Raw genomic sequence first — 27,409 nt, 5'->3', positions numbered from 1 at the left:
CCTAGATTCTAAAATAAATTATTCCACAAACTGAAAAGGTAGAATAGATTTTAAGAAGGCAAGTTTTCCATTCTAAATGCTCTTTTTTTAAAAAAAAAAATTATGTTCTCTAATTCCGTGATAGTATATTTTGAGTCTGAAATATTAAGTTACTTTAGAGGCATTTGGGCTCTAAAATGTGCATACTTGCCTTCTGATGTTCAAACCAGAAATTAATCAAAAGACTGTAAGAAATTAAAATGTCACCTTGAAAGTCACCATAACAATTGTTTTTATTGTACAGAGTATCAGTCCAATAGAATGTGAATGGTTTTATAACCTTTAAAGTCTATGGTTAAAATGATTGTTTCTCATTTGGTCTCATACTTCAATTTCTTCTAAGAAACATGGATGGATGTACCTGGCTACACACATAAAATTAGTTAATTCATGTTCCTATTGTCTTATAGTCAACTTTTTGCAAGTTGAGCAAAGCAATGACAATTCCATCCAGGAGAACACATGCCATAAATCTCAGTATTTGACATGCCGTGTTTTATTTTATAATCTTGGCCAAATAAAAGTTGTGAAAAACAAATACAACCTTCAAATCTTCTCTTGCTAACAATTGTTTTACATACGACTAAAGAGTTGATTTAAAAGTCATGAAAGTCCGGGTACGTGTTAAAGGACAGTTGAAGTACAATCACTAACGGAAGCCCCTAAAATTATAGCTTGGCCAATGCAATGTTTAAAGTTTTAAAATATTTTTTAGTAGAAAAATATGTTTTTCTCCATGGGAGGTTTCCACTAATCTATTTAGCAACGATACCTTGATTTTATTAACCCAGACCTTTACACAGCAAAATGATTTTCTTTTTTATGAAGCCATGAAATTAACAAATGTTTTTGTAAGGGGACGTTCTGGGCATATGCACTTGGAAACAGCCCGTAGAGAAAACATATGATGTTTTCTGGGATTGTGGCTGGAGCAGTAGTTAAACGCCACGTGAACCGAGAGCGCATTACCGTAAACATACCTTGTCCTTGGGTTACTCCATAAAATTCAGCTGCTATCCTCGCTGCTTCCTTGCGATTGCCTTTCACGATGTAAAAGTGACTGAGGATGGCAAGACTGATTTTCACAAAAAGCTTGAAACAGAAGAGGGAAAGGATCGTGAAGTAGACATTGGATAACTGTTGAGCAAATGGCCGGCTTTCTTCTAACACCGACATTGCTGCACCAGAGTGTGCGGGGCTCTCCGCTCCGAGCCACGTCTCAAATGTGCCTGGCTCTCGTTCGGGATGCTCCTGAACAGCTGGTCCTGAGGGAGGAAAAATGTCAGCTGATGATGATGCCCCGAGCTCAAAGTATTTATACCATCCATAAAAGTTCTCCGCAAACTGCTATTGGTCTGACAATGTTCCCTGGAAGCAATTGCAACACATGCTTGGCTCACCAAGGCTCCTGACTTTCCATTCTCAATATAAAATGCCCCCCCCCCCCCCCCCCCCCCCCCGCCTCTCTGCTCTGAATTTCAAAACCCAGACATTGAGATTCATATAAAGATGATTTCCTTTCTCGGCATCTACTTATCATGAACACTTTGAAGACTGTGTATGGGGTTCCAGTTGTTAATGTCAACAATTTTCATACTATCGGGTAAAATTCAGTCCATCACTTCAAGCCTTTAAAGTGGCCTATTTGTAGACCAGGAGCTAAATCATCAAATAGTCCATGACTGGATGGTCTTAATGACTAACTCATCAATTGGCCAATTATGTTGCTTTCACTGTTGTCAGAAAAATTTTTTTTTCTTATAAATGGATAGACTGGAAACCCACAGAATAATAATTTTAGACTGTTCATTCATCTTGTGAACACTTATTTATTTTTGTGAACCTTTTTAAAAAAATTATTTATTTATTTATTTATTTTTTTGTGAACAGTTTTTAAGCACTCACCAGTGGTCAGATATTTTACTGGATGCTGGTGAGACAAAGAATGTAATGTCCCTGCCACAAGGAACCATAGTCTAGAGGAGGAAACAGATACCAGATAAATACAGGTAAGGAGAGGGTGCCATGGGAGCACAAAGAAGAAGGTCCTAATCCTCACTGGGAAGGGTCAGAAAAGGCTTCTGGAAGGAGGTAGCATATTCAGAGAATTATCAAACAAGCACGAGTGTTTTATACAGTCTGTCCAAATCCAAGCAAAACAATGTACTTTTTAGGCCTGTAGTCTTTAACCCTAGTTTGGTTTAATTTGTGAATGAATGCAAATGTCTATAAGGGCATCCTTAGGCAAGCAATATATTTATATACATTTAGGCAAACTCTATTTTTATTTTTTTATTTAAATTCAATTAGCCAACATACAGTACATCATTAGTTTCAGATGTAGTGTTCAGTAATTCATCCGTTGCATATGACACCCAGTGCTCATCATATCACGTGCCCTCCTTAAGGTCCATCACTTGGTTACCCCATCCCCCTCCCCTCCCCTCCAGCAACCCTCAGTTTGTTTCCTAGAGTTAAGTGTCTCTCATGATTTTTCTTCCTCTCTGATGACTTCCCATTCAGTTTTCTCTCCCTTCCCCTATGATCCTCTGCGCTGTTTCTTAAATTCCACATATGAGTGAAACCATATGATAATTGTCTTTCTCTAATTGACTTATTTCATTCAGCATAATCTCCTCCAGTTCCATCCGTGTCAATGTAAATGGTGAGTATTCATCCTTTCTGATGGCTGAGTGTATATATACCACATCTTCTTTATCCATTCATCTGTTGATGGACATCTTAGCTTTTTCCATCGTTTGGCCTTTGTGGACATTGGGGTGCACGTGCCCCTTAGGATCACTACATTTGTATCTTTGGGGTAAATACTTAGTAGTGTAATTGCTGGGTCGTGGGGTAGCTCTATTTTTAACTTCTTGAGGAAACTCCATACTGTTTTCCAGAGAGGCTGCACCAGCTTAGGCAAGCTATATTTTTAAAAGAGAAAGCAAATTGTTAAGAAGGATAATTTATAAAGACAATATTTTCGCGCTTAAGTCAAAAATAAAATGCCAAGATAAAAAATGGCATATTATACAGGGAGCTTATTCATGTGGTTTTGTGACCAGGTTTGGAGTCTGTTCATTATGTATTGCTTCCCCATCCTTCCGAGAGGCTCCAAAATAATAAATATTAACAAAGACTTTAGAAAATAGAAGTGGCTCCCTATGATAAAGGAGCATATTGCTGATTGGACCTGCTGGTAAGTGTTGCATGCTTATCTGCCTTGGTAAACGCTTTTTATGCTGTTCATCTTATCTGATTGGAGTGATTTACATGAAACATTCCTAAGACAAAGGAGACATGGATGTAAAAATAAATGTGCCCAGTGAAGCAGACTTCTTTCCCCAGTGACTGAGTGGCTCCCAGAAAAATATAAATTAGGTCAGTATATTAGAAGGAGATTCCCGAGCTCTCCCTGAAGATGGCGAGTGGGATGGTTTTCACAGGCTGAGCACTAGACCGTGTGAGTGGCCGTTACTTGGACCGGGAGTATGCACTTTGGGAATCAGCGACTGTGAACCTCGAGGTATTGGAGAGAAAGGCACGAGCCGTTCTTCTCTCTCACTGGTGGTGAGTCATGACATGACGGTCCCCTCCCCGTTAGTCTTCCCTCTGGCACGGGCACCAGGCGTGAGCGCACCCTGGGGGGCCGGCCCGCAGACAGCTGCGCCGTCACAATGCTGTGAGTCACTGCCCGGAGCACTTCAGCATCCAAGTAAAACCCGCCTAAGTGCACGGCTAAGGTTTCACTCCTTCCTCTTTACCAGTAAGTGCTATTATAAATAATTACCTCCACCTCAGCTAATCAGGGGCCTGGATACTTTCGGGTTGAGGAATACATTTATTTCCATAAGGCTGCTATCATTGGGGCACTGAGTTTCATGTCGTGTGGTTTTACCAGGAGAAAATCACTCCTGCCCAATATTTAGGATTTGATGTCAAGATGCCAGGTTTTATTTGAAGGAATTCTTTTATCTTTACCTCTGTTTTCTGTGTTGGTATACACTCTCCTTTGGCAACGTTTACCATCTCTAATTACCACTAAAAATTAAGGCTAAATAAAATAACTCACAGTAAATGAAGTCATCAAATAGAAACTAGATGTTGTATTTTTCACATTATGGACCCTTGTAAATAACACCAGGAATAACTTTATTAGTATTTAAAAGACTCATGAAAAGTACTGTGAGCCTATTTTCCTTGGCATTTTCTTAAAAAACAAAATATCGGTGAGTAACTTAAGTGATTTACTGAGATAAATACTTTTATTATTGACCATGTTGAGATGATGTGGTACGGGGATTTGGTTCATTAGCGAGTACATCCCAGCTGTCTTAATCTTGTTAGTTTCAGTCAATCAATCAAACCAAAATTGAGCTCAACGATTGTGCTTCTAGAATGGATGATACGAGAGACATTAAAAACACAGGAAGAAATGATTCATTGAGAGTCCAGTATATGCTATATATTTTATATAAATCTTCTCGTTTACTCTCTTATTCCCTCTCAGCTTGACTATTATTGTTATTTACATTTTAAAGATGAAGAATGTTGGCTTCAGAGAGCTTTGGTGAGCTGCACACATTCTTTATGAGGAACAGCACTATTTGAACACAGATCTGACTTCAAAATATGTGCACAAGTCACCACTCATATTTTCTGTTTTTAATCCTTTCCAGTCTGAATGAGCAAATGTGATTTATGCACACAGAGACTGAGACAGAGTCACACAGATTCACACATACAGTGAAGGGATCAGTCTAAGGCTGTATTTTATCAGGAGCCTGAATTAGTACCTGAACTGGTGGGGCAGGGTACATGTGTTCTGATGATTAAAGGAAACAGAATCTTGTGAGCTCAACAAATGGGAATAAAGGAAATGGGAGTATGTCATGACTAGGCTAACACTTGAGGATTATTCACAGCAAAGAGTTGGTGACAGGCTCCCATAAAAACAACACAGAAGCAGCAGAGAGGGGGGCTAAGGAGGAGGGTAGCAGAGAGTGAGTACATCAGAAACAGTGTTCAAAACAGGGTCAAATGACTGAGTAGGAATGAAAAGAATGAGGATTGGAGGAAGGATATCAGGTCTGGCCAGAAAGGGTCACGGTGACTTTCAACTCAGTATTTTAATAGGGTAATGGGCTGGGGATGGGGATGTCAGCGTTGAGGCGTAATCCTTAAAGCAGCTTCCAAAGGCAAAAAGGCTCCTTGGCTTCCTCTTGTCATCACCTTTCTAGGCACTGGATCTGCTCATCTCCACCACCTAGGTGTCTGAGGAGAGTCCCCTCCATGGGCAGTCCCTGGGCCGCCCAACCTGTCTCCTGTCCAAGCTCTTTCAACATCCCATTACCACCTCAGGGAATGACATGAATTGGTATTTTTTTGGCGTGTTTCAGAGACTTAATTTCGTGTCATGCAGATGTTGAATATGATGATGACTTTCACATGTGGCCAGATTACCCTTTAAATTCTCATAGAACAATCTCATTTCCAGAGATTATGGGGCTTAACCTCTTTTGACTTAGCTTCAGTACTGATGCAAGTTATTAGACTGAAAATGTCAATGGGACATAAAAAGAAAAAGCCTCTTTCGAGTGCTTTCCAGTTGATAAACTTTAGCCTAAATATTTTTACGTAGAGGAAACACAGTCATCTCATACATAGGAATTTGAAATAAACACAGCAGTGTTTACACTTTACGTTGAAATCCTTAAAGGGAGTTGATAACTGAATTTAGCTTTATCTTCGTTCAGTAGATTCTGTAGATTCTGTTTAATTGGTTTATCTTCACTTACCCAAAAGCTGTACTCAGGGAAAGAGATACTTGACAAAGGTGAGCCAAAGCACACTGGCATAACTTCTTATAGAGACCTTGACATTGTGATGTGATGTTTCTGTCATCGATAACTACTCTAGTCACCACAGCACCAATGATTCTGGCTTCTACTGGATATCTTTAATTATTGATGAAGGATAAGTTCTCATAGACATCATAATCATCGTAATAATGACTATACTGGTAGTTGGGAATAGTTTGGTTGAGACCTATTATATTCTGTTTCATTGTACTACGTGGGAGTAAATACTTGCTTTCTTTTGGCCTCTATAGCCATATTTCCAGTATAATGGAACAAAAGAGGAATTTCTGCTAGTGTTATGATAATCCACAAAAAAAACCCACATGTTATTCATCAAGTTATCATTGACTTAGATTTCACTGTGCTCTTTGGGGGAAAATCGGAACGGCCTCTATCCTAAAAATTGAGTCACGCTAAATGTCGTATATGTGGTCATCTCTCCCTAGGGGCTCCCTGAGGTGAAACAGATCGTCATGTATGTGTGGCCTCGGAAAACTTCACCGAAAGCTGGTTTTTCTACATATCTGAAGGTTTGAAGAGGAGATGCTATCTTTAAATTAACATACACTTATTGATAGCTACTATGTGCCAACCACTGTTCTAGATATTTTATCTATTCCGATGGAGTTTTTGTTTTGTTTTTTGTTTGTTTGTTGTTTCATTTTTTTGGTAAACCTGGCATTTCTTTTTTTTTTTTTTTTTTGCATCTTTTTTTTTTTTTTATTAAACCTGGCATTTCTTTAGAGGATCAGTCCACGCACTTGATATCCTGGCTCTAGAAAACAACACTTGACCAAACTAAGCCAACAAAAGGTATTTCAGGGACTTCTGCTGGAATTTTGGGAGAGACGCTCTAACTCAGCATAAGTCAAGATAGCAAGATCTAAGTCTTAAAGTGCTAGGAGCTATCCTTGTCGGGAAGGAAATGGCCTGCGTAGGAATTAAACCAGTGCAAAGGAAAGCATAGTCAAGCTTTGGAGAGATAGTATGGTGGCACCTTCATTTGAATATATACCTGAATCCAGGTGCACCAGAAGCCGCTGAATCTGACAGTAATCGAAATAATAAATTTGTTGTTATTAATTAAGCCAATATGCATTGAGGTTTGTCTCTCTTTTAGAGAAAAAGTCCTGATGAATTTATATTTCCTGGAGTCATTATAAAGAATAATGTGAGGGTTGCTGGGGTGGCTCAGTTGGCTAAGCGTCTGACTCTCGGTTTTGGCTCAGGTCATGATCTCTGGGTTGTAGGATCGAGCCCCGCATCTGGCTCCCCACTGAGATGGGAGTCTGCTTCTCTCTCTCTCTCAAATAAATAAATAAATCTTTAAAAAATAAAGAATGATGAGGTGTAGGTATCATTATCCCTTTTGTGCAGCAGATGAAGACACAGAAACTTAAGCTAGGTAATTTGCACAAGATGATAGCTCTTAAAGTGCAGGTGCTGGGATTCCCACACCGTTCTTCCTGCTACAGTTCTGCTCACGTCATTGTTCACAGGTTAGAGGGGAAACATTCATGTTGTCTCACTGTCCTCCCACTCTATCCCACCCTTTGATTTACAGCACACATTGTGCCATGTTGGGGTTAGAAATAGTCTTTGGCTAAATACTTGTGTATTTCGCTGAGTTAAAGCTAATGGGCCCCACCCGCATCTTTGGTATTAAGATTGCGTTCTAGCCATCTCATTTTAACAAACCACCTATTTTCAAGACTGGTTAAAAAGAAGCCTTTCCCTGTGGCATTGTTTTGAAATTCCAAAGGGTGGGGCCACATTAGAAGTGAAATGATGTACCAGTGTTGTTTCAGCCATTTCAGCATGCCAATTTCACCAGCTTTTATACGTATACACTTGTAGAAATTAATAATTGTCGTTTCTTCAAAGAGGTAAAACGTATCGATTTCCCTGGGATGTGGTCAATTGGCTAATAAAATTGGAGTCTGTAAATGATCTGTTTAGGATCCTAAGATTATAGTTTCTTTGACAGCATAGGTACTGCCTTATATGATCTCTTTTCAAATCTGTTTTTTGCCTGCAATTATGAGTCCCGTTATTAAAGCATCTATCTCACATGTTGTGGGGCTTAAATGCAATAATGCATAGCACTTCGTGCTGCATGAAAAGAGCTCAGCAAATATTATCTGTATTGTAATGATTTCTATTATTTTGTTATTTAAGTTATTTAAATTAGAATTCATTGCGTCAGAGCCACTGAAATTTTGTTGTGTGCTTGTTTAACTAAATGTCCAACTTCCAGTGGTACTATACTTTCTGCCAACAATAGATGTGTACTCATACAAAAGAAATCAGACTCCCACCGGTGTTAGAAAATGTGCCCATTTCTACAACCGGTATTCACAACCAATGTTAGATACAAAATAAATGATATAATTTTGTTTCAAGAGATGAAGGACAGCTATAACTTCCTAGGAAATTGATTCATCACAAATATTTTATAATACTTTATATATTTTCCCTGGTCCATGACAAAGGTATTCTGCAGTTTTGGATACACAGTGCGGGAAAGCAGGTACGAGTCTCAGAAATAAAGCTGATCTCACATTGGGATTCATGGTTCCTGGGTTAAGAAACTAAGGTACTGGAAATGTAAAAATCTTCCCTGAATAGGTAATGGATGGCAATGATAATAAGAACGGTAATGGCAAAATGTATTTTGTTATATATTCTTATGACCCTAAACTGGTCTGTGAACCAACTAAAGTTGTACAAGAAAGGGAAGGAAGACAGTGGAAGCTGTATGGCCGTCGAAGAGGCTGGACATTTAGTCTGATGAGCATCTAGCAGCTGACATTATGTATGTCCCAGGATAGACTGGATAAGGTGGTGCAGAGTGCTAGGGCGAGGTCTATAGAAGACCCAGTTGTTCTAGTTACGAGCTGTCAAATTTGGGCAAGTTCCTTAACCCTCTGAACCCTGTCTCTTACCTGTAAAACAGGGTAATAAATCCTTCATGAGCTTGTAAAGGTGTATGAGAATTTTAATTTGCTTTTAAAGACAACACCTCAACTTATGAACCTCTGATTTCATTGCCCTTTCTAAAATAATAAACGAGCTTGCCCTCCAGTAATAACTGCAGTTCACCACTGCTAAATGTCTGCAACCTCCTTCTCTGATTTGCAAGTCAAGAAAAGGCTCTTTCATTCAACATCTACCTCTTGGGTGCGTGCACTGTGCACCAGGCTCTGCTGGGCGCTGGAATACGAAGCTGGACGAGGGAGATGAGGTCCTTGCTCTCACATGTTAAGCCCAACACCAGCTGACTCAGTCGGGGCTTGGAACAGACGAACCATCCAGTTTTTCACAATAGATTTTCTCGAAATTACGCAACTGGTTTTCCTCTTTTTTTTTGGTGCCCAGAATGTAAAATCATCAAAAAGTCAAGAGAAGCCTTCATTTGAACACCAGAGCTTTTTTTATTCCTTCCTTGTCTTTCTCACCATTCTCAAGCTTCAGTTTTTTCCTAACAAGTACTTTTGGGCTTCATTTTCCATGGTAACTGCCTCCGAGCTTGGCCTGGTGAAGCTTTCTACCTAGTGTGCTTTGGCGAGCTCCCCCACCTGGCCTTAGACGGCAATGTCACCAAAGGCAGTAGTGGGCTCTGTAAATATTTTACAAAGATAAACAAAGGTGAATATATCTAACACTGAGGTCCATGAAACCAAGGTAAGATTTTTCTTCATACGTATCTAGCACTCACTCAAAAATAAGGGAGCACAAAAAGATGGATTAATATGAATGAAAACCAGCACAGACAACAAAACGACAGACCCATAGATATTTGGAGAGTGAAGTTTTCCAGAAACGTAATATGTGTCAAGTATTATAATAAGCTGATAAAAGATGGAAGCCAAACTTCAAATTCTCAACAAGAAACTGGAATCTTTAAAAAGGATATCACAGGCTGGGTGGCTCAGTTATTGAGCATCTGCCCTTGGCTCAGGTCATGATCCCGGGGTCCTGGGATCCAGCCCTGCGTCCCATCCGGCTCCCTGCTCAGCAGGGAGCCTGCTTCTCCCTCTCCCTCTGCTGCTCCCCGTGCTTGTGCTCTCTCTCTCTCTCTCTGTCAAATGAATAAATAAAATCCTTAAAAAAAAGGGAAAAAAAGGCTATCACAGATTTAAGAGCAAAATATAAAAAAAAAAATAACATGTCTTGGAACTAAAAAACACAACTCTTGAAATTAATAACTCAATGTATGGGTGTACCAGGAGATTAGATATAACCAAAAGAAAGTTTGTACATCGGAAGATAAGTCAGAACAAACCATCCAGGGTGAAAGAGGCAGAAGAAAGAACAAGAGGAATAGAAAATCTAACATACATTTAATCAAGGTGTGAGAGAGGAAAGAGAGAATGGTCAGAAGCAAAATTTGGAAAGATAAGGGCTAAGAATATCCCCAAACTAATAAAAGATATCAATCCACAAATTCAAGAAGCTCAATGATTCCCGAGCAGGCTAATTAAAAAAAAAAAAATCGTCCCCTCAAGAACTATGAAGGATCTAAGATAGTATTTTATTTGCAATGTAGTAAGTTAGCCTGCCATAGTTTCTTGGCTGCTCACAGAACACAGGAGCCTTCTGGGTCAAAGGCTTTCTTTCCTGTCAGAGGACTTTATTATTCATGGCACAGAAAGTAGCAAGAATCGAGTGTTTGCATCAATCCCTCTTGCCTCCAAGGCCCTCACGGCCAACACGGAGGGCCCGGGAGTATTCCACACACACAGTGGGGTTGTGTCACAGCTGAGGAACTCCAAGCTTTAGGAGTCCAAATTTTTTGTAATGGTCAGTAAGCCGGCCTAAACTTTGCCCTGGAGGGAGACCATTATCATTTTATAAACCTGCTCTCTGCTCCAGAGAAAGACATTGATCTCCACTTCCCAAGGCTATGTACTGTACAAACATCCTTGAAAGGACAGTCTAGGGAAAAAAAACAGTAAGTGCCTCTACTTAGAAGAAGAGCAGAGACTCAAGAGACCCATGGGGAATTACGAGCCAACATTTTCACCCTTCATTTCTGTACCATCCTGGCTTCTGGCTGATTTTCCCATGAGTATGTCACTCTGTCAGCCACTGTGACTAATCTGAAGACTCAACAGAAGCTTGGACAGAGGCTGGGACCAAATCCATCCAATTTGTCTCATACAAAGTGAAAATAAGGCTACTATTTACCAGACTCTAAGCAGCGGGATGAGGAAAATCTTGCAGCACTGATGTCAACCATTCCCTCCAGAGTCCTGGACCCAACCAGCTGAACAACTCCTATAAGCCATTGGTGTCTGTCTTCTTGTGCCAAGGTAGTTTTATCGATCACTTTAGCTAAAGGGAGGGACAAATTTTGAACCATCTTTTCTCAATGCAATATTCTCATTGTCTTCCAGTAGACTCCCCAATATGGTTACAGGGATGGTGATCAAATTGTGCTTAGAACCACATGAATGGAGGCACGAGATCCAGCCGCCCATTAAGCTGAGAGTGCCTTCAACAGTTTGGGAAAGCTACGACAGGCCATTTTTATTTCTGAGGAACACTCTGGGGGTGGATCTGGAGGGCAAAAATTAAACCTCTGTGGGCCTTGTAGTGGCGACGTGGCAAGCAGATGCCCCAACCAGACATCCTTATCGTCGTGATCTAGGATCATGCCACTCCAACAAATGAAATGTATCTGGGTGGCTCAACTAGGACTTTTTGAATACCCAACAACCCCCTTCGGCTGGGCTGCCACCAGACGGGAGTACTAACCGAGCTCGATGGGCTTATTAGGGGGAAAAGAAGATGCATTACGCCTGGGAATGATCAGGGCAGAATCCCAAACTTTCAAACTGTGTCTATATAACTACCCACTCCTTTTATTCTGATTATTATCCAGGAAGCAGATGGGGGAGGCGACAGCCATGTTCAGTGATCAGTCTGCCTAATCCAGGTGTGTGGATCAGGAAGAAGCCTGAAAGGTAAGGCCAGAATTTCCTGTTCAGTTTATTTTTGAGGAAGCCATTCCAATAGGATCAGATGCCGGTGGATGGTAGGGAGCACAGAAGCTTCATCAAATACGTTGTCCGTCTATCGTTGAGTAGTTTTTGTGAGAAAAAGCACACCATTGAGAGACTGAAAATGATCCAGAAAGCGGACCACATGGCGCAGATTAGTTTTGAGAGCCACAGTGGTTAGCTGATTGGATTGGAAAACCAGAAAGGATCATAAACAGAAGGAAGTTATCAGCGATGAGGCACCACTGATAACCAGGAGAGGGTCAAAGTCCCCAAGAAGTCAGTGTGCCAGGAGATGGGGGGGGGGCATGCAGCCTCCCCGCCTGGGGGACAGACGAGTCAGCCTCAGACAGGAGTCACATGTCTGATGCAGTGTTAACTCTGCAGAAAACCCAGAATCTTTCACTTTTGCCCAGTATGTCCATGTGTTGCCATGGTCAGTGCCATGATGGATCCGGGCAACAATGCTTGGAAACCAGGCGTGTGGGTTCAGTCAGCAGCTTGAGTAGGTCTCATCAGAATGAGCCCTTACCACGGGCATCCACATGAGTGACCCAGATGGTTCATTTAGTAGCACGGTTTGATTCCATAGTTTGTGGCCTCGAAGAGGAGCGTCAAATTCACCAGTATGCAGTTTTCCAAGTGGCGGACCAAACAGGCCATTGACAACCATAAAAAATCGAATGAGGCTCGTCAAGGGGAGTACTGGCCAGAACTATGAGAATGGGGTTGAATTCCCCCACTGAGTGGAGAGACCACATCCGTTTTCAGGTCTGCTTTATGGGCACTGAGGCCGAAGAGCTGCAGTGGCCCAATGGACACCATCTGGTTTCTGCTTCACCAGACCCGACGGTTCAGGCCTTTAGTTCATTATGAAATCGGACTGCAGCTATCCACACGTACGACCCTGCTGACGTAATGATCCCCTCCACCCCCCACAAAAGGACTGTGTAATTTCATTTATAGAAAGTTCATAGAAAGGCAAAACTGACCATTGTTTTTAGGGATACAGACTTAGGTGGTAAGAGGATAATGAAGAATAGCTAGGCAGTGTTTACCAGGCTGGGCGTTCTGTGGGGGCAGGACGGGTACATGGGACGAGGGCAATGTCCTATTCCTTGGACCTGGGTTACCACTTTATGATCACTGGTTAAGATAGACATTTATTTTGTGCAATTTTCAATATGCTGCTGAATTGTCTAAGTTTTAAAAAGGGAATAAATTCATTAGCATGTTGACGTAAAGGACATGGAATCCAAAATTACACTCATTTGCTCTTGTGACTTACCAGTTCGAAGTACAGAAAAAAAAAAAAAAACCACAACAACAAAACTCTCAAGCTAAATTAAGCTCCAAACATGATTTTACTAATTTCTCATTCTGCTCAGCCTAGTCGGAGGAGTTGTCAGGAACTGGGTACAGCCAGAGTTCCCGCAACATCCCCACCCCAGATCCTCACTTGGAATAACTTGCGGGGCATCAAAAGGCCTTTCAGCTCAATGCCAACTCTCTGACATTTCTGACATTATCAAAAAGTTCAAAGAGATAGTAGGGCCTGTAAGATTATCAACAGTCCTAGCCGTATACCGAACAAATGCAGAAAACAAACCAATTCCCTGCTCCTGGCAATTATCCCAGGAAAAATTACTTTTCTAGAACCCTGTATTACCATTGCCAAAAGCCATGGCAGAAACTCAATTGTTTTTGAGCATAGGAGAGTAGATTAAAAAAAAAAAAAAATCCGGGTTTTATCTTCACCAGATTGCCTATCGAAAGATGCCAATTGTACAGCATCCACAACTGTGAACTTGAAGAGAAGAAATTTCTCAGCAAGAGCCTAATTAGGCTACTATGAACTTAGGAACTTATGGAAGGAAAAGCCCACCGGACATACGATCTCCTCTCTCAGAGAGGGATATTTGTGACACTGAAGTCTTTCTACAAAGATTCGAAATGTGCAGTGGAGGCAGTTCCAGTCACCAGGTCCTATCTGGGGGACTTTCCTTCCCATCTAGTAAAACATGGTAATGTCCGTTTCCCTGTGAGCCTCACATTTCTGGCTGGCTGTGAGCTCTCTAGGGTAACTGGGGCTCTCCTGTAAGCAGATATTTTCCATCTTGTGCCTCGGAGGCTGCCACTGTCTTTTCCTGTGGAATTGCTACCGTTTAAGAAATTTGTATCTCAGAGAAGGTGTTAATCAAATTCTCTACATTTGTTCCAAACTGGAAAATCACCCTAAACTAAAAGCTGCTTTTGGGATTTTTAATGCCTGTTCCCTGAGAGGCCTAGGGAGTTCTATATACATTTCCCCAGATACTTGGGGCATCTGGGTGGCTCAGGTGGTTAAGTGACCGACTCTTGGTTTCAGCTCAGGTCTCATGGGTCATGAAATGGAGCCCCGAGTCCGGCTCTGTGTTCAGCGGAGGGTCTCCTTGAGATTCTCTCTCTCCCTCTCCCTCTGCCCCCGTTCACGCTCTCTCTCTAAAATATATAAATCAACCTTTTAAAAAATTGCTTCAGATACTCTCTTTTCTCCACTTTGATTTCTACCATGTGACTTTGAAGTTTATCTGTTGATTCTTTGAGTATTTTTACATTTGATCCCATGGATAAGCCACATGAATTCAAGGTTATTGTTCTGCAGTCCAGCTTACACTTAAATGTAGAATTTGGGGCATCCCTGGAGAAAAGGGAACCCTCTTACACTGTTGGTGGGAATGCAAACTGGTGCAGCAACTCTGGAAAACAGTATGGAGGTTCCTCAAAAAGTCAAAAATGGAACCACCCTATGATCCAGCAATTGCACCTCTAGGAATTTACCCAAAGGACAAAAAAAAAAATACAGATTTGAAGAGATACATGCACCCCGATGTTTATAGCAGCATTACCTACAATAGTCAAATTATGGAAAGAGCCCAAATGTCCATCATCTGATGAATGGATAAAGAAGATGTGGTATACACACACACACACACACACACACACACACACACACACAATGGAATATTACTGAGCCATAAAAAAAGTGAAATCTTGCCATTTGCAATGATGTGAATGGAGCTACAGAGCATTATGCTAAGTGAAATAAGTCAATCAGGGAAAGACAAATACCATATGATTTCACTCACTCATATGCAGAATTTAAGAAATAAAGCAAATGAACGGGGGTGGGGGAAGAGAAGAAAACCAAGAAACGGACCCTTAACTGTAGAGAACAAACTGATGGTCACCAGAGGGGAGGTAGGATGGGTGAAAGAGGTGATGGGGATGAAGGAGGGCACTTGTGGGCAGCACTGTTGTAAGGAAGTGTTGAATCACTAAATTCTACACCCGAAACAAATATTACATTGCATGCTAACTAGTGGACTATAAATAAAAACTTGAAAAAGAAAAAAAATGGGGACATCCCACTTTTAATTCTGGAACCTTTGTGGGAACAAAGCAATCAGTTATCCTGCATTCTAAAAGCAACTGATACATTCTGCCTTCTATCATCTAATAGGTCTGTATACAGTAAGATGTATTTCTCCCTAATGAATCCTCCTTGCAGCTCTTGTCACGATAGCATCCCGTGGGGCTCCACCCTCTGCAGATGTACCCCCAGGATGTACCTTTGCTGCTGTCTCGGTGCCTTTGCTTCAGAGAGATGCTCTCCAAGAGCCGTTTGCTTAGAGCCTTGCACACGTGCAATTCTGCCTTTGTCAGGCGCGGCCACTCATCCACGGACAGAACAGAGAGGCCATAAGCTGCACGCACCCATCAGGATAACAGCTCCGCAGCCAATCTAACTTAGGTCAGAGCGGTAAAAGCTGACTACACCACTGTAGGTGTCTGATCAGTTTAATACAAGCTCCCATGGTCCATCAAGCCGGGCTGCATCATACCCTTTGTGTGCCCTGGGCACTTCTTTGCCTTCAGAGACCCCTTACAAAATAAGAAAAAATATTTTAAAATATCAAAAGTTATATTTTATGACAGCATTGGTATAAAGACCAATACAAGGTGGATTATATCTATTTATTTTGTTCAGATTTTAAAAGAAATGGAAACATTTTCAGGGGTCCCTAAAAGTATCCTGGCTTTAGGCATTATGCCTACCGTGTCTACAGGGTAAATTGACCCTGACAACAGGTGCACCCTCCACACATGAAAGTTGAAACCCCAAGCCCAGACTTTGATGACTCCATGTTAGGTTTTATTCCTTATAACTTATTTCTCTGTGATTCTGGCCAATGTAACCAATGATGAAGTCCTGAGGGGGTCCAATAATTAACACCTTTATCCTTCCCAAGGGAAGAAGACAAATAGCAATGAAGCTGGGGTCAAAATATCACTGTTATTATCAATAAAGTCTAGGTTGCAGAATACTATCCATTTGACTCTTATATTTACTGTAAGAACTGGGAACATTTATCTACCCAGGTGCTGGCAACTCTGGACTGAAGTAGACTGCTCCACGAGGCAGGGAAGAGCTTGCTCCTGGAGGAACAGCAGAGAATGCCTCCTTCTGGTTAGAAGCTAGTTCCTAAGAGGTAGAACATAGAATGGAGGTGAACATGTCCAGATTCTTCTCCCCACACTTGACAATCAGATTAGTCACTCAGTGCAGGGATGGGAAAGAGGGGAAGTAACAAAGCATTCAGGGGAGGGATCACTTGAGTCCCTACACCTAGGAAAAAGCATCAGGAGAAGTATTCCCTTCCAAAGAGTCAATGTTAAATATTAAGAATATTTAGGAGTTCTCAAAGGATTGGCAGAATAGGAGAGAAATTATGCTCGATTTTTTTTTAACTTTTTAAGCATATTCTATAAGAGAGGACTGAAGCAAAAGCTTTATGTGTCTCAATAAGCCAGTAATAGTTCTTAAAATGGTTATGCCTAAGTCCTCTGAAATAAAGGTAGTTAAAAATACTCGAGGCATTTTGTTTTTTAATAATCACTGGGAATACAGTGATGAACACAACAGTTCTTTGCCCTCATGGAATCTATGTTCTTATAGCTTAAAATAAAAGGCATTCACTAGGCTCAAACACTAAAAAAAAAAAAATATTATGCCCAAATTTTGATCCATAGTTTCCTAAGAGTAAACAAAAAATAAATGTTATTTGAAGAAGGTCGAGAAGAGTCGCCTTTCAGTTCTTGAGACTACCATGATAAATTAAAAAAAATGATATTGATTGGTGATGAGTCATAAAGACTATGGTCAGTTGCTGACCCATTTTTCTCTTCCACATCTGTGTGTAGATATAAAAATACAACCTCATAAATCGACAGCAGAGAATTACCATAATCAGGTCACTGTCAGACAGGGAGAGACTTTATTCAATAGTTAAATTGTACTGAGCACTAATTAGTTAATTAAATACCCCATAACATTCTATTTTAGAAACTGTTTTATATATGAAGCCTTGAGGCTTTTTCCTTCCTTAGTTTTCTCTCATGATAATCCACTTTATCAATTAATGTCCAGCTGGGCCAAGATGCATTTAGTTTCAGTGGAGTGTTGATTTGTTTCATCAATAAATGTCTGGCAACATTTGCTAATCAGATTTATGTTATAGGCCTTGTATAATTGTGTGAGGTGAACTTGTAAGGTAATTATCATTTAAATTTCCTTCAACCAGGTACGCTTTCCAGTAATCACACACCTACGTATCAAGCTCTGTTTTTAATCATTTCTTTCATCTTTCTCAGTCTTGCCCTTGAACAACTCATTAGTAGGGATAGCTCCATCATTAATTTAGTTATTGTTATTATAATTAATGGTAACAATATTGTGCATTTCTAGTAAGACAGACACTGTAATAATTCTTATATTTGTAATAATTACTTTAAAGTTGCTTTGATACATTATTAGTGTTAATTATTGCTGCAATGTCCCTGAAATACATGTCCTACAATTGTCAGTACCCATGTAAACACACACACACACACACACACACACACACACACACACGGAGTTGGTGGATGATAACTTGGAAAAGATTCTTGCCACAAATTCCTTAAACTCAAAGGAGGTATATGAAGAAATAATGCCACAAACTCTATTTTCTAGCAATCCAAATGCTAAAAATCATTGTTCCAATCCAGCTTTGAGGCAAAATTAGGCATTCTTGGAGTAATTTTGCAAATGTATTACAAAAGCAGGTTTTATTTTCCCTGTTGGAATGATTCTCAGCTATCAATGGATTTTCTCAAGTTCCTTATTTATTTCCATAAATACATGGATCATACCCCAGTGATGGGCTATGCCAAGTAGGCTCACTTTTGCCACATGATGGCTTCTCATTAATAATTTTCTGTAATGCGCCCGGAGGTATCCTTCATAAGGTGACCTTCCAGAGATAAAAATGTAATTTCATCACAAAAGGGAAAGCTACTGCATGCAGATTAGATTGCACAGACGTTTTCTGGTGGACCTTGTCTCCTTACCCTGTAAGACCACAGCTGAGTTGGAATCCACACTGCCCTGCGCCATCCCCTTTGGACTGAGCCTGAACATCTGACTCGCTTTGATCAGTGATATGTGAGCACATGTATGTCACTTCCAGGAAGAGGTCTGCGGTGTCTGTGCACAATTCACCACGCTCCCTCTTTCTTGCCTCAGCAAATAAGGGGAGCAAGAAAAGAAGGCTCGTGCAGCCTGGGACCTTGAAAGAAGACAGTGCAGAGCGGAGCCTCCCACCTCCCCAGCAGGGACAAGTAGAGGCAGCCGTAAAAATCCTTTGCATTTTTAAGTCACTGAAGTTTTAAAATTGTTACCAGGGCATTGAGCCTGTCTGACTGGGACGCAATTAGATCAGTCTGAGCCAGGCGATCACGAAGCTTCCCTAATGCGAAAACGTGCTGAAGATTTACATTCATTCATTGATTCAATAAAAATGTATTAAGTGCCTGCCATGTGGCAGCCCTAGGTTACATATTAGCAAGACCAGCGTGAGCAAAACAGCTTTCGCTTTAGTCATGGAGCTTATCTTCTTGTGGAGAAGCCAAATAATACTATTTAAAAGACAAAGACAGTGATGAGAGCAACGTGGGAAATAAATGCAGCGCTGTGACAGAACCTAACAGCGGTGACCCACAATTAGGGAAGCGAGGGGACACCTTCTGGAGAAAGTGACAGAAGCGGAGAGCCGAAGAGAGGGAGAGAGCTGGGCACGTCGAGAGCCTTCCAGGCCCAGGAGAGAAGGCTTTTGGCTTCCCAGGACCTGTGCTGGGCTGAGACGACACGGACGCGCTGGGCCGGGGACCGTCAGCCGGGATGTGCCGCCAGCTCCGCCTTCAGAGCAGAGTAGCTCCTCTCTAGCTGCGAGGGCTGCCTGCTGCCTGCCCTCAGCTGTTGTCTCCCGAGAATTGCCCAGGAGCCTCCCGACCCCCCCTCCTGCAGGCGAGGCTCTGGCTCAGAGCCTTCTTCCTGAGGACCCCAAACTGCGGCCTCACCGCAAGTACATGGGCTTTTATTCTCAATTCAACGAAAAGCGTCACCCTGAAAAGTGAAACGGCCGGTTGTTTTCCCAGCAGAAGGTGGGTTAGTCGGGAATACAAGAGCACTGCAGCCTGGGACAAACACGCCGCGGTCAAGCCGCAGGCCAGGCGGAGGAACGAGGGCGGGCACGGCTCTCTCGGAGGAAAACGGGTGGATCGGGAAGGCTGTTAGGGACTGAAAGGCCCCTGGAGTGAACGGGGAGGTCGAGGTGCGGGGGCTTCTCCCTGGCGGAGCTGATGCCAAGGCTGGGGTTCGAGGGCAGCACCTCTGCCTCCTGCTGAAGGAGCGGCCTAGTAGCGACGTGCAAGGTCAAGTCGGTGTTAAGGTTGAGTTCGCCCCTTCTGTTGGGGCTGCGATGGGCGTCGAGTGACAGGGCGTGAGAGCGCCCCCTGCCGAGGCCTCCCGACTGCGTTCTAGTGAGGTTTCCCGAGCCTGATCACGCAAGCGATTGAACGGCTTTAATAAAAGCAAGGGAGGATAATTTTAGCTGGTGTGTATGGAATCAGAGAGGGCAAGAGTAGACTCGGAGGGCAGTAAGGGAGCTGGGATAGTCCAGGTGGCATGGGGATGGCCCGAACGAGGGTAATGGAAGCAAAACTGAGAGAAGTGCACGAACACCATATACCTTAGGGGTACCACCGAGAGAGCTTGGTGATTAATCGGATAATGAGACGAAGGAAGGCATCGAAGAATAACACCAAAGAGATGGTGCAACAAAAGTTTGGATGTGCACTACCAGAAAATTGGGGCACCAGAATTCAACACTGCCTTGTGAAGCATGGATACAGCTGTGTTTAAAAAAAAAAAAAAAAGTACTGAGAAAAGACTCCAGGGTTAAACATATTGTGAGATATTTGGGCTTCATTTTAGAAAATTATCCCCATAGAAATATGTAATCAGTGTACATTTAAAAACATGGCCACGGAGTATGATTTCCCTATTCTAGTTCAGTATATCACATGGTATTTGCTTAATAAATTATTGGCAATTAGTTGCCATCTGGCACTTTTAAGCTGAGCTTAAATACTGTAAAGCGAATTACCAGAAAGTGAGAAAACATGCTTCATGTTCATTACAATGTACCGGGGTAGGTTCAGAAGTCAATAATGGCTTGATATTCCAGGAAAAAAAGACTTGTACTGATAAGTCTAATGCCACAAAATGGCATTTTAAATAGGAATTATATGAGGCCAGCATTTGTGAATGGCTAGAATAAAAGAAAGTGAAATTTAAATAAAACAGGAAGAACTGTCAAGGGAGCAGCTACCTTACCTGACCTCAGACCTATGCTGTTTCTACGGTGATCTAGAAGGTACGCTGCCATCAGTGACCCCCCAAACTACCCTAACGATGCTGTGATTTCCTAATTTTTTTTTTTTTAAGATTTTGTTTATTTATTTATTTGACAGAGAGAGAGAAACAGCATGAGAGGGGATAGGGTCAGAGGGAGAAGCAGGCTCCCTGCTGAGCCGGGAGCCCGACGTGGGACTCGATCCCAGGACTCCAGGATCATGACCTGAGCCAAAGGCAGTCGCTTAACCAACTGAGCCACCCAGGCACCCACGATGCTGTGATTTCCAGGAGCAGCTTCACTCACCCTCAACCTCAGGGACACCCACGCCTGCAAGTATGAAGGTCAGTTCTGTTTTTTCCTGTCATCAGTCAAATCAGAGGTTCATCAAGCTCAACCTGACTGGTGAAATCTAAGTCACACATCAGTACCCTGGCAACAAGCAGTGCTGGGAAATGTGGTTTCTTGGATCCTGCACTGGGGAGGCTGAATGCACAGTGTGGACAGCTATCTCCATATGGAGAGAGCACTGACAAAAATTTAGGTAGACATGACTGACAGATGTCTACTGTAGTTAACATTACAAAATCTTCACTCAAGATTCAGCTCTACTGAGTCCATCATCAAATGTACTCAGTTTTTCACTGAATAGTAAATACTGAGCACCACCGTAATAAAAAAATTTAGGAACCAAAGAATTGCGGATGCTCGATTTAGAATGTTTCCTATGAAAAATGATTATTTGAGAATCTGCACTGGTATCTTCAGTAATGCATCAGCTGTTAACCTGCCTTTTGGCAAAGTCACCTATTAGAAAGTTATTTTCTCTCAATAAAAGTATAATTGATCATTCAAACTCACTAGAGTGGGTCTCTGCTCAAGAGATTTATTTATAGTGTGTCAGATCTAAACATGACTGATAGTCTAATGAAATCCTTCTTTTCTAATTCCACTGGTCTTCAAATAATTTACTTCTAGACCAATCAGGCATGACTGGTGATGAATCTTTGCATGGGACATGTTTGGACACCACCCTCAGTAGGCAAGCTTGGTATGCTGGTGCTATGAGAATCTTCTACTTTCTTTGCTTTTAGAGTTCTCTGTGCATATGAATTTGTAGAAGTAGCCTGACTGGCATCAGTCATTCTAGTATCTTCCAAAGCAGTTTTTGGGAAACGATCTACTACATACAGTTTCTGGTAGGAGGCTCTATGTGAATCCTTTTAGTAGTAATGGGGAATTTGCCGGCTATTGGCAGCTTTCTTTCTAACACGTTCTCTTCTTTGTTACCAAACATTATTGTTTTAGGTAGTAATAAAGCAGATAATGAACAAGTCTTCATTAAAGCAAGTCTTCTATAGAGACAAAATCCCTCTGGCAATACAACAATCAGATATTAAAAAAACACAATGAAAACATCAAACCAGTGTTTCATGGCCAATAAAACAGACTCCTACTCTTTAACATGGTTGGCTTAACCAAAAAATTATGATGTTTTGTTTTGACCAGTCTAATAATATACAATTTTATTTGAGAATAATAATTCTGTTAGCTTACATTTATAAAGAGAGATATATTTCATTTGGATATATATATTATGTATTATATATATTAATATATTATATGTATTATAACTATGTTATATACATATATAAAATCGTTTCCAAATAATTTAAAAATACATTATCTTATTTAATTCTCATAACGCATTGACTGAACAAAGCATTATGTGGGCTGAATGTAGACTACAAATGAAAATGACATTTAGTTATTCTTATACTGCATTATCTAAAAAGTTCCCTTCAATCATTTGCTATCATTAAATATTTTGATTTTACTTAGGCAAGTATGACAGGCACTAAGAGGTATTTCTCATTTTGAGATCCATACTAAATATAGCTCTACCGAAAATAGTAGTGGTTAGTCCACATCTGAAAATGCATTATGAAAGTGAGCAGGAAAATGACTCATAAAATGGTAAACATTTGAAGCAGCCAAGAACTGTCTTAAAAGACTGATAATGGAATACAACAAATTAGAGAATAAGCATCTATCCCCACTACCTCTTACTCATTCCAGATTATTTCTTTGGATCCCAAATAAATATTCCATACAGATATTCTATAATATTACATTGATGAACATGTGTTGATCACGCCTATTTTTCAGTGTGCCACAAGGCCGAGTGCTTAATCTGTAGAGAAGTTTAGTGCATTTGTCCAGTTCTAGGTGTAAATTCCAGCAACTTTAGTATTTAAGGCAGTGGGTTGGTTTTCATGAAAGATTGTATCTGTAAACTGCAATTATGGATAGGATTCAAATTATTTTCCATGAAATTCTTAGAAAATTCAAGAAACTTAGGAGTTAATGACTAAATATGATGGGGTATCACCTAACTACTCACATTGGTGTTCCTGAGCTTTAGCTGTTAACAAAGCTAGGACCCTTGCAACCATTCTGACTTGAGGGAGAAGTCCGTAGGATATCATCCTCAGAGATTTGATTCCACAGGGCCTGGAAAACTATATTTAGACCAATATCTCAGACGATTCTTTTGTAACCAATTGGTGAAGCAACATTTTGGAACCATTGTTCTAGAATATTTTGACTCTGATACTGTACATTGGAAGGCACAAGATTATTTGGAGTGAATCTGCAATATAGTTAATGCAGAATTAAAATAGCATTTAACTACATTACAAGTCGTTACTATTTAAAACCCAGAGATGATGAACAAGATGAATATAGTTCATAATAAAATAGCAAGATGGCATGTATCATAATTGCGTCAGCTGTATCAAAGTCACAGACACAAAGTTAAGCCCTTTTTCTTTTCTGAGTCTACAGATCATGCCAATAATCATCAGTGTTATCACACTGCTTGTGCTGGATTATTCTTTCAAATAATACTTAGTATGACTTGTGCAAAGATATTGTTTTCTTCCCAATTAATTTTGTATAGAATATTGCCCTCCTCTTGGTCACAATAAAGCAATTAACTCATATTCTAAGTTTCTGTTTTCTTATAGACAGTATAAACTGCAATGCCAAATTTTACATATTAGAATCATTGATTTGGATGAAGAATGACTCATTAAAGTCCATTTGGCATATGATTGTCCCAACGGCTGAGAGCTTGGATATAAAGATCCCGTTGAAGAGCAGGGCAGGGATAAAATGAAAAAATTTAGTCCTAAGAAAAAAGAACCCCAAATAATAACCATAATCGTAGCAGGTAACATTTATTGAGCCCTGGAACATACATTTAGGATACATAGAAATCTCTGTATTTCTCTATATCCTAAAATATATTGAAATATAGGATATAAAACTTGATTCCAAGTGCTTTTCATGCAGTATCTCATTTGTTACTCATAATACCCCTGTTATGAGCTGAATTATGTCTCCCCCCAAATTCATAGGTTGAGGCCCTAATCCCCAGTGGACTGTATTTGAAGATACGGCTTATAGGGAGGTAATAAAGATTAAGGGAAGTCATAAGGGGGAGGCCTTAATCTGGTAGGAATGGTGTCCTTACAAGGAGAGGAAGAGACATTCACTCTCTCTCTCTCAATCTCTCTCTCTCCACACAGGGAAAGGCCATGGGAAGATACAGGAAGATGTCGGCCATCTACATGCCAGAAACCAACCTTGACCATGCACTGATCTTGGACTTAAAGCCTCCAGCACTGTGAGAAAATAGATTCCTGCTGTTTGAGTCACCTAGTCTATACCCGTTTCATACTTTGTGATGGCAGCTCTAGCGGACTAATACAGCCCCTATTACGTAATAGTATTAATAGCTCCATTTTACAAGTAAATATAGATCTAGGAAAGAGGCCCAGGAAATGTATAATAACCTGCCTAGGGTCAAAAAGCAGACAGAAGAAGAATTTTCAGCAGACTGGCTGGCTACAAGATCAGTCAAAGCAAGTTAGAAAAGATTTGAAAAGAAGTACCATAAGCAGGAATACTTATTTATTATTATTTTTAAATTGAAGTATAATTGACATTCAATATCCTATTAGTTTCAGGTGTACATCATAGTTATTAGATATTTTTATACATTACAAAATGGTCCCCATGATAAATCTAGTTACCATCTGTCACCACACAAAATTATTACAACATTATTGACTATATTCCCTATGCTGTGCATTACATCCCCAGGACTTATTTTATAAACGGAAGTTTATGCCTCTCAATCCCTTCTACCTCTTTTGCCCCCCCCCCCCCAACCTCTCCCACCCTCCGGTAACCAACACTTTCCTATATCTATGAGTCTGTTTCTGTTTTGTTTTGTTTGCTCTTCAAAATGTTTTTTAGATTTCACATATAAATGAAATCTTACAGTATTTGTCTTTCTCTGACTTTTGTAACTTAGCATAATACCTTCTAGTCCATCCTCGTCACAAATGACAAGATTTCATTCTTTTTTATGGTTGAGTAATATTCTGTTGTTATACGTATGTATGTATGTATACCACATCTTCTTTATGGTGTCATCCACTGAATGTACTGAGGTTGCTTCCATCTCTTGGCTACTGTAAATAATGCTGAAATAAACATTGGAGTGCATACTCCGAATTGGTGTTTTTGTTTTCTTTAGATAAATACCCAGAACTCGAATTGCTAGATTGTATAGTAGTTCCATTTTGAGAAGCAAGAATATTTAAACCATAGAAATATAGTTTACAACAACATAGCGAGATTCCTTATACAATCATTGTACTGCTAGATTAGAAATCTAGCTTGAGAGAAGCAATCTTGTAGGGCACATCATGTGGCTCAGAAGAGGCAGGAATGGGCTTTTATCAGTTCTCTGAGGCTAGATGACCTCGGCAGGAAGAATTTTCTAGCTTGGCCTAGGGGAACAAATAAGGGAGTAGCTAGAAGATAAAATTTGAAACAACTGTAAAAGCCTGATGTCTTTACTAAGACAAAATGAGGATGAAGACTGCGTCCCATTGTATTTAGAATAAAGCCCAAATTCCTTAACATGGGCTGTATTTATCGCACATTCTTGGAACTTATTATCCAAATCAGGACATTTTTGAAAGTGAAAGGAAATACCATTACAATTTTTCTAGTACAACGTGGTTCAACCAGGACAGTCCTGGGCAAACACGGATACAGCTTTGCAGAAAGGTCCTACATAATCTAACTCCTGCCCCATCTTATGTCATTTCCCCACTTCATTTATCTGTTGACTTTCTTCCAGTTCTGTGAGCACATCCACACCCAAGCTGATTCTTGGTGAGAGACTCAACACATACTTCCATTCTGTCTTACTGAGCCCTCCTCTCTTTGCCTGGTTAACTAATCATCTTCAGTAGTGGTCAGTCACTCAGTAACCTTCCTCCCTTCCTCACCACTCCTTGATTTCATCCAGCCCTCCCTCATGCAACCTCTGCAACTCAGGAAGTCTTAACCACATCCTCAGTCCGGGGAAGAGCAGTGACCACAATCAGTCAATCAGCGTATGGCATTCTTCTGTCTGGCTCATGACTTAGGGAGAGTGCATTCGCTGGGAGCTGCAGGTAGCAGAACACGCCCCCAGCTAGTGGTTAGAACAACATAAAAATGTGTTTCTCCTCATTTGAAAGAAGTGAGAGGAGAGATGGTCGGCCACAGGCGTCAAGCTCGCAGGATGCATACTGCTTTGTCATCTTCAGGATGTGGCTGCAGACGCTCAGCCATCATGTTCACATTCAAGCCGCAGGAAGGAAGAAGAGGCAAGGAACGGCACACTCCCTCCCTGTAAGAATACATCCCAGAAATTACACAAATTACCTTCATTTACATTCCATCGCTAAAACCTAGTCACAAGGCCATATGTAGCTATAAGGAAACGTGAGAAATGTAATCTTTATTCCCGGTGGCTACGTGCCCTGCTAAAAATTGAGGAGAAGGGATGTTGGTGGAAAACTAGCAGGCTCAAGAACTTAGTCTATAAGCTTATTTCTCTCACGCTGGATGTGAATAAAATGCAAGTAATCCCAGTGAAGTGTGAGAAAAATAAATTTCTATTGTTTGAGACATGACATAAAAAGACCCGGGCTTAAAAGGAAATAGGTATTTTGGACAGCAAAGCAGAACGAAGAACCCAAGCTCCTGATGACCCACATGGGCCAATGAATCCATCCACCATGAAGCTCTGCCTCACCTGCCCTCTAGGTGAGGGCAGAGATGCCCTATTGTGTCAACCACTTTGGTTCTCTTTTTCTTGTAGTTGAAAGCATCTTGAAAGAATTCCCTACAGGCCTTTCTCAGCACTCAATGTCTTTTACAATCTCTCTCAGCAACCTCTTCCTTGCCTTCACAGCCCTTACTACAGTTTTGAATAATTTATTTGTCGTTTAAAGTCTATCTCCTCTGCTAGGCTGAAAGCCATGAGCTTTGGGACTAGAACTGTTCCGTTCATTATTGCACACCTAGGAAATGAAATGAAAAGGCTCACACAGTGCTAGGCACACAGTAGGCTTGTAAATAAATGTATCATGAAAAGGACGCTAGTAAGCCTCCCTCCTTCAAAGAGATCACTTTTTTTCTCCCCCAAAGAGATCACTTCTAAAGGTGGAGCCACGTAAAGTGCTGCAGAAGGACAGCGTTGGGGAATCGCCCTGTCCTCTCTTCTTGGGTTTTTGTCATAAACTATTTAGTATCTCCGCTACATCCCACATCTGCTTTAGAGCTTTGGCATGACCTCAGATTCGAATAGCGA

General features: G+C 40.9%; 1 protein-coding gene across 1 annotated transcript in view; it reads right to left on the bottom strand.

Annotated features, from left to right (window-relative positions):
* Window positions 1-27,409, bottom strand: part of ASB5 (ankyrin repeat and SOCS box containing 5) — an 80,044-nt gene that overhangs the window by 46,789 nt on the left and 5,846 nt on the right. The window contains exon 2 of the mRNA XM_032413708.1: window positions 1,020-1,304. Within this exon, the coding sequence (XP_032269599.1) occupies window positions 1,020-1,215 (196 nt within the window). The 5' untranslated portion in view covers window positions 1,216-1,304. The remainder of the gene's footprint in view (window positions 1-1,019; window positions 1,305-27,409) is intronic.

This window comes from Phoca vitulina, unplaced genomic scaffold, assembly GCF_004348235.1.
Source record: "Phoca vitulina isolate PV1807 unplaced genomic scaffold, GSC_HSeal_1.0 scaffold15, whole genome shotgun sequence".
Lineage (NCBI taxonomy): Eukaryota > Metazoa > Chordata > Mammalia > Carnivora > Phocidae > Phoca > Phoca vitulina.
This window is presented reverse-complemented; position numbering and strand designations above follow the sequence as displayed.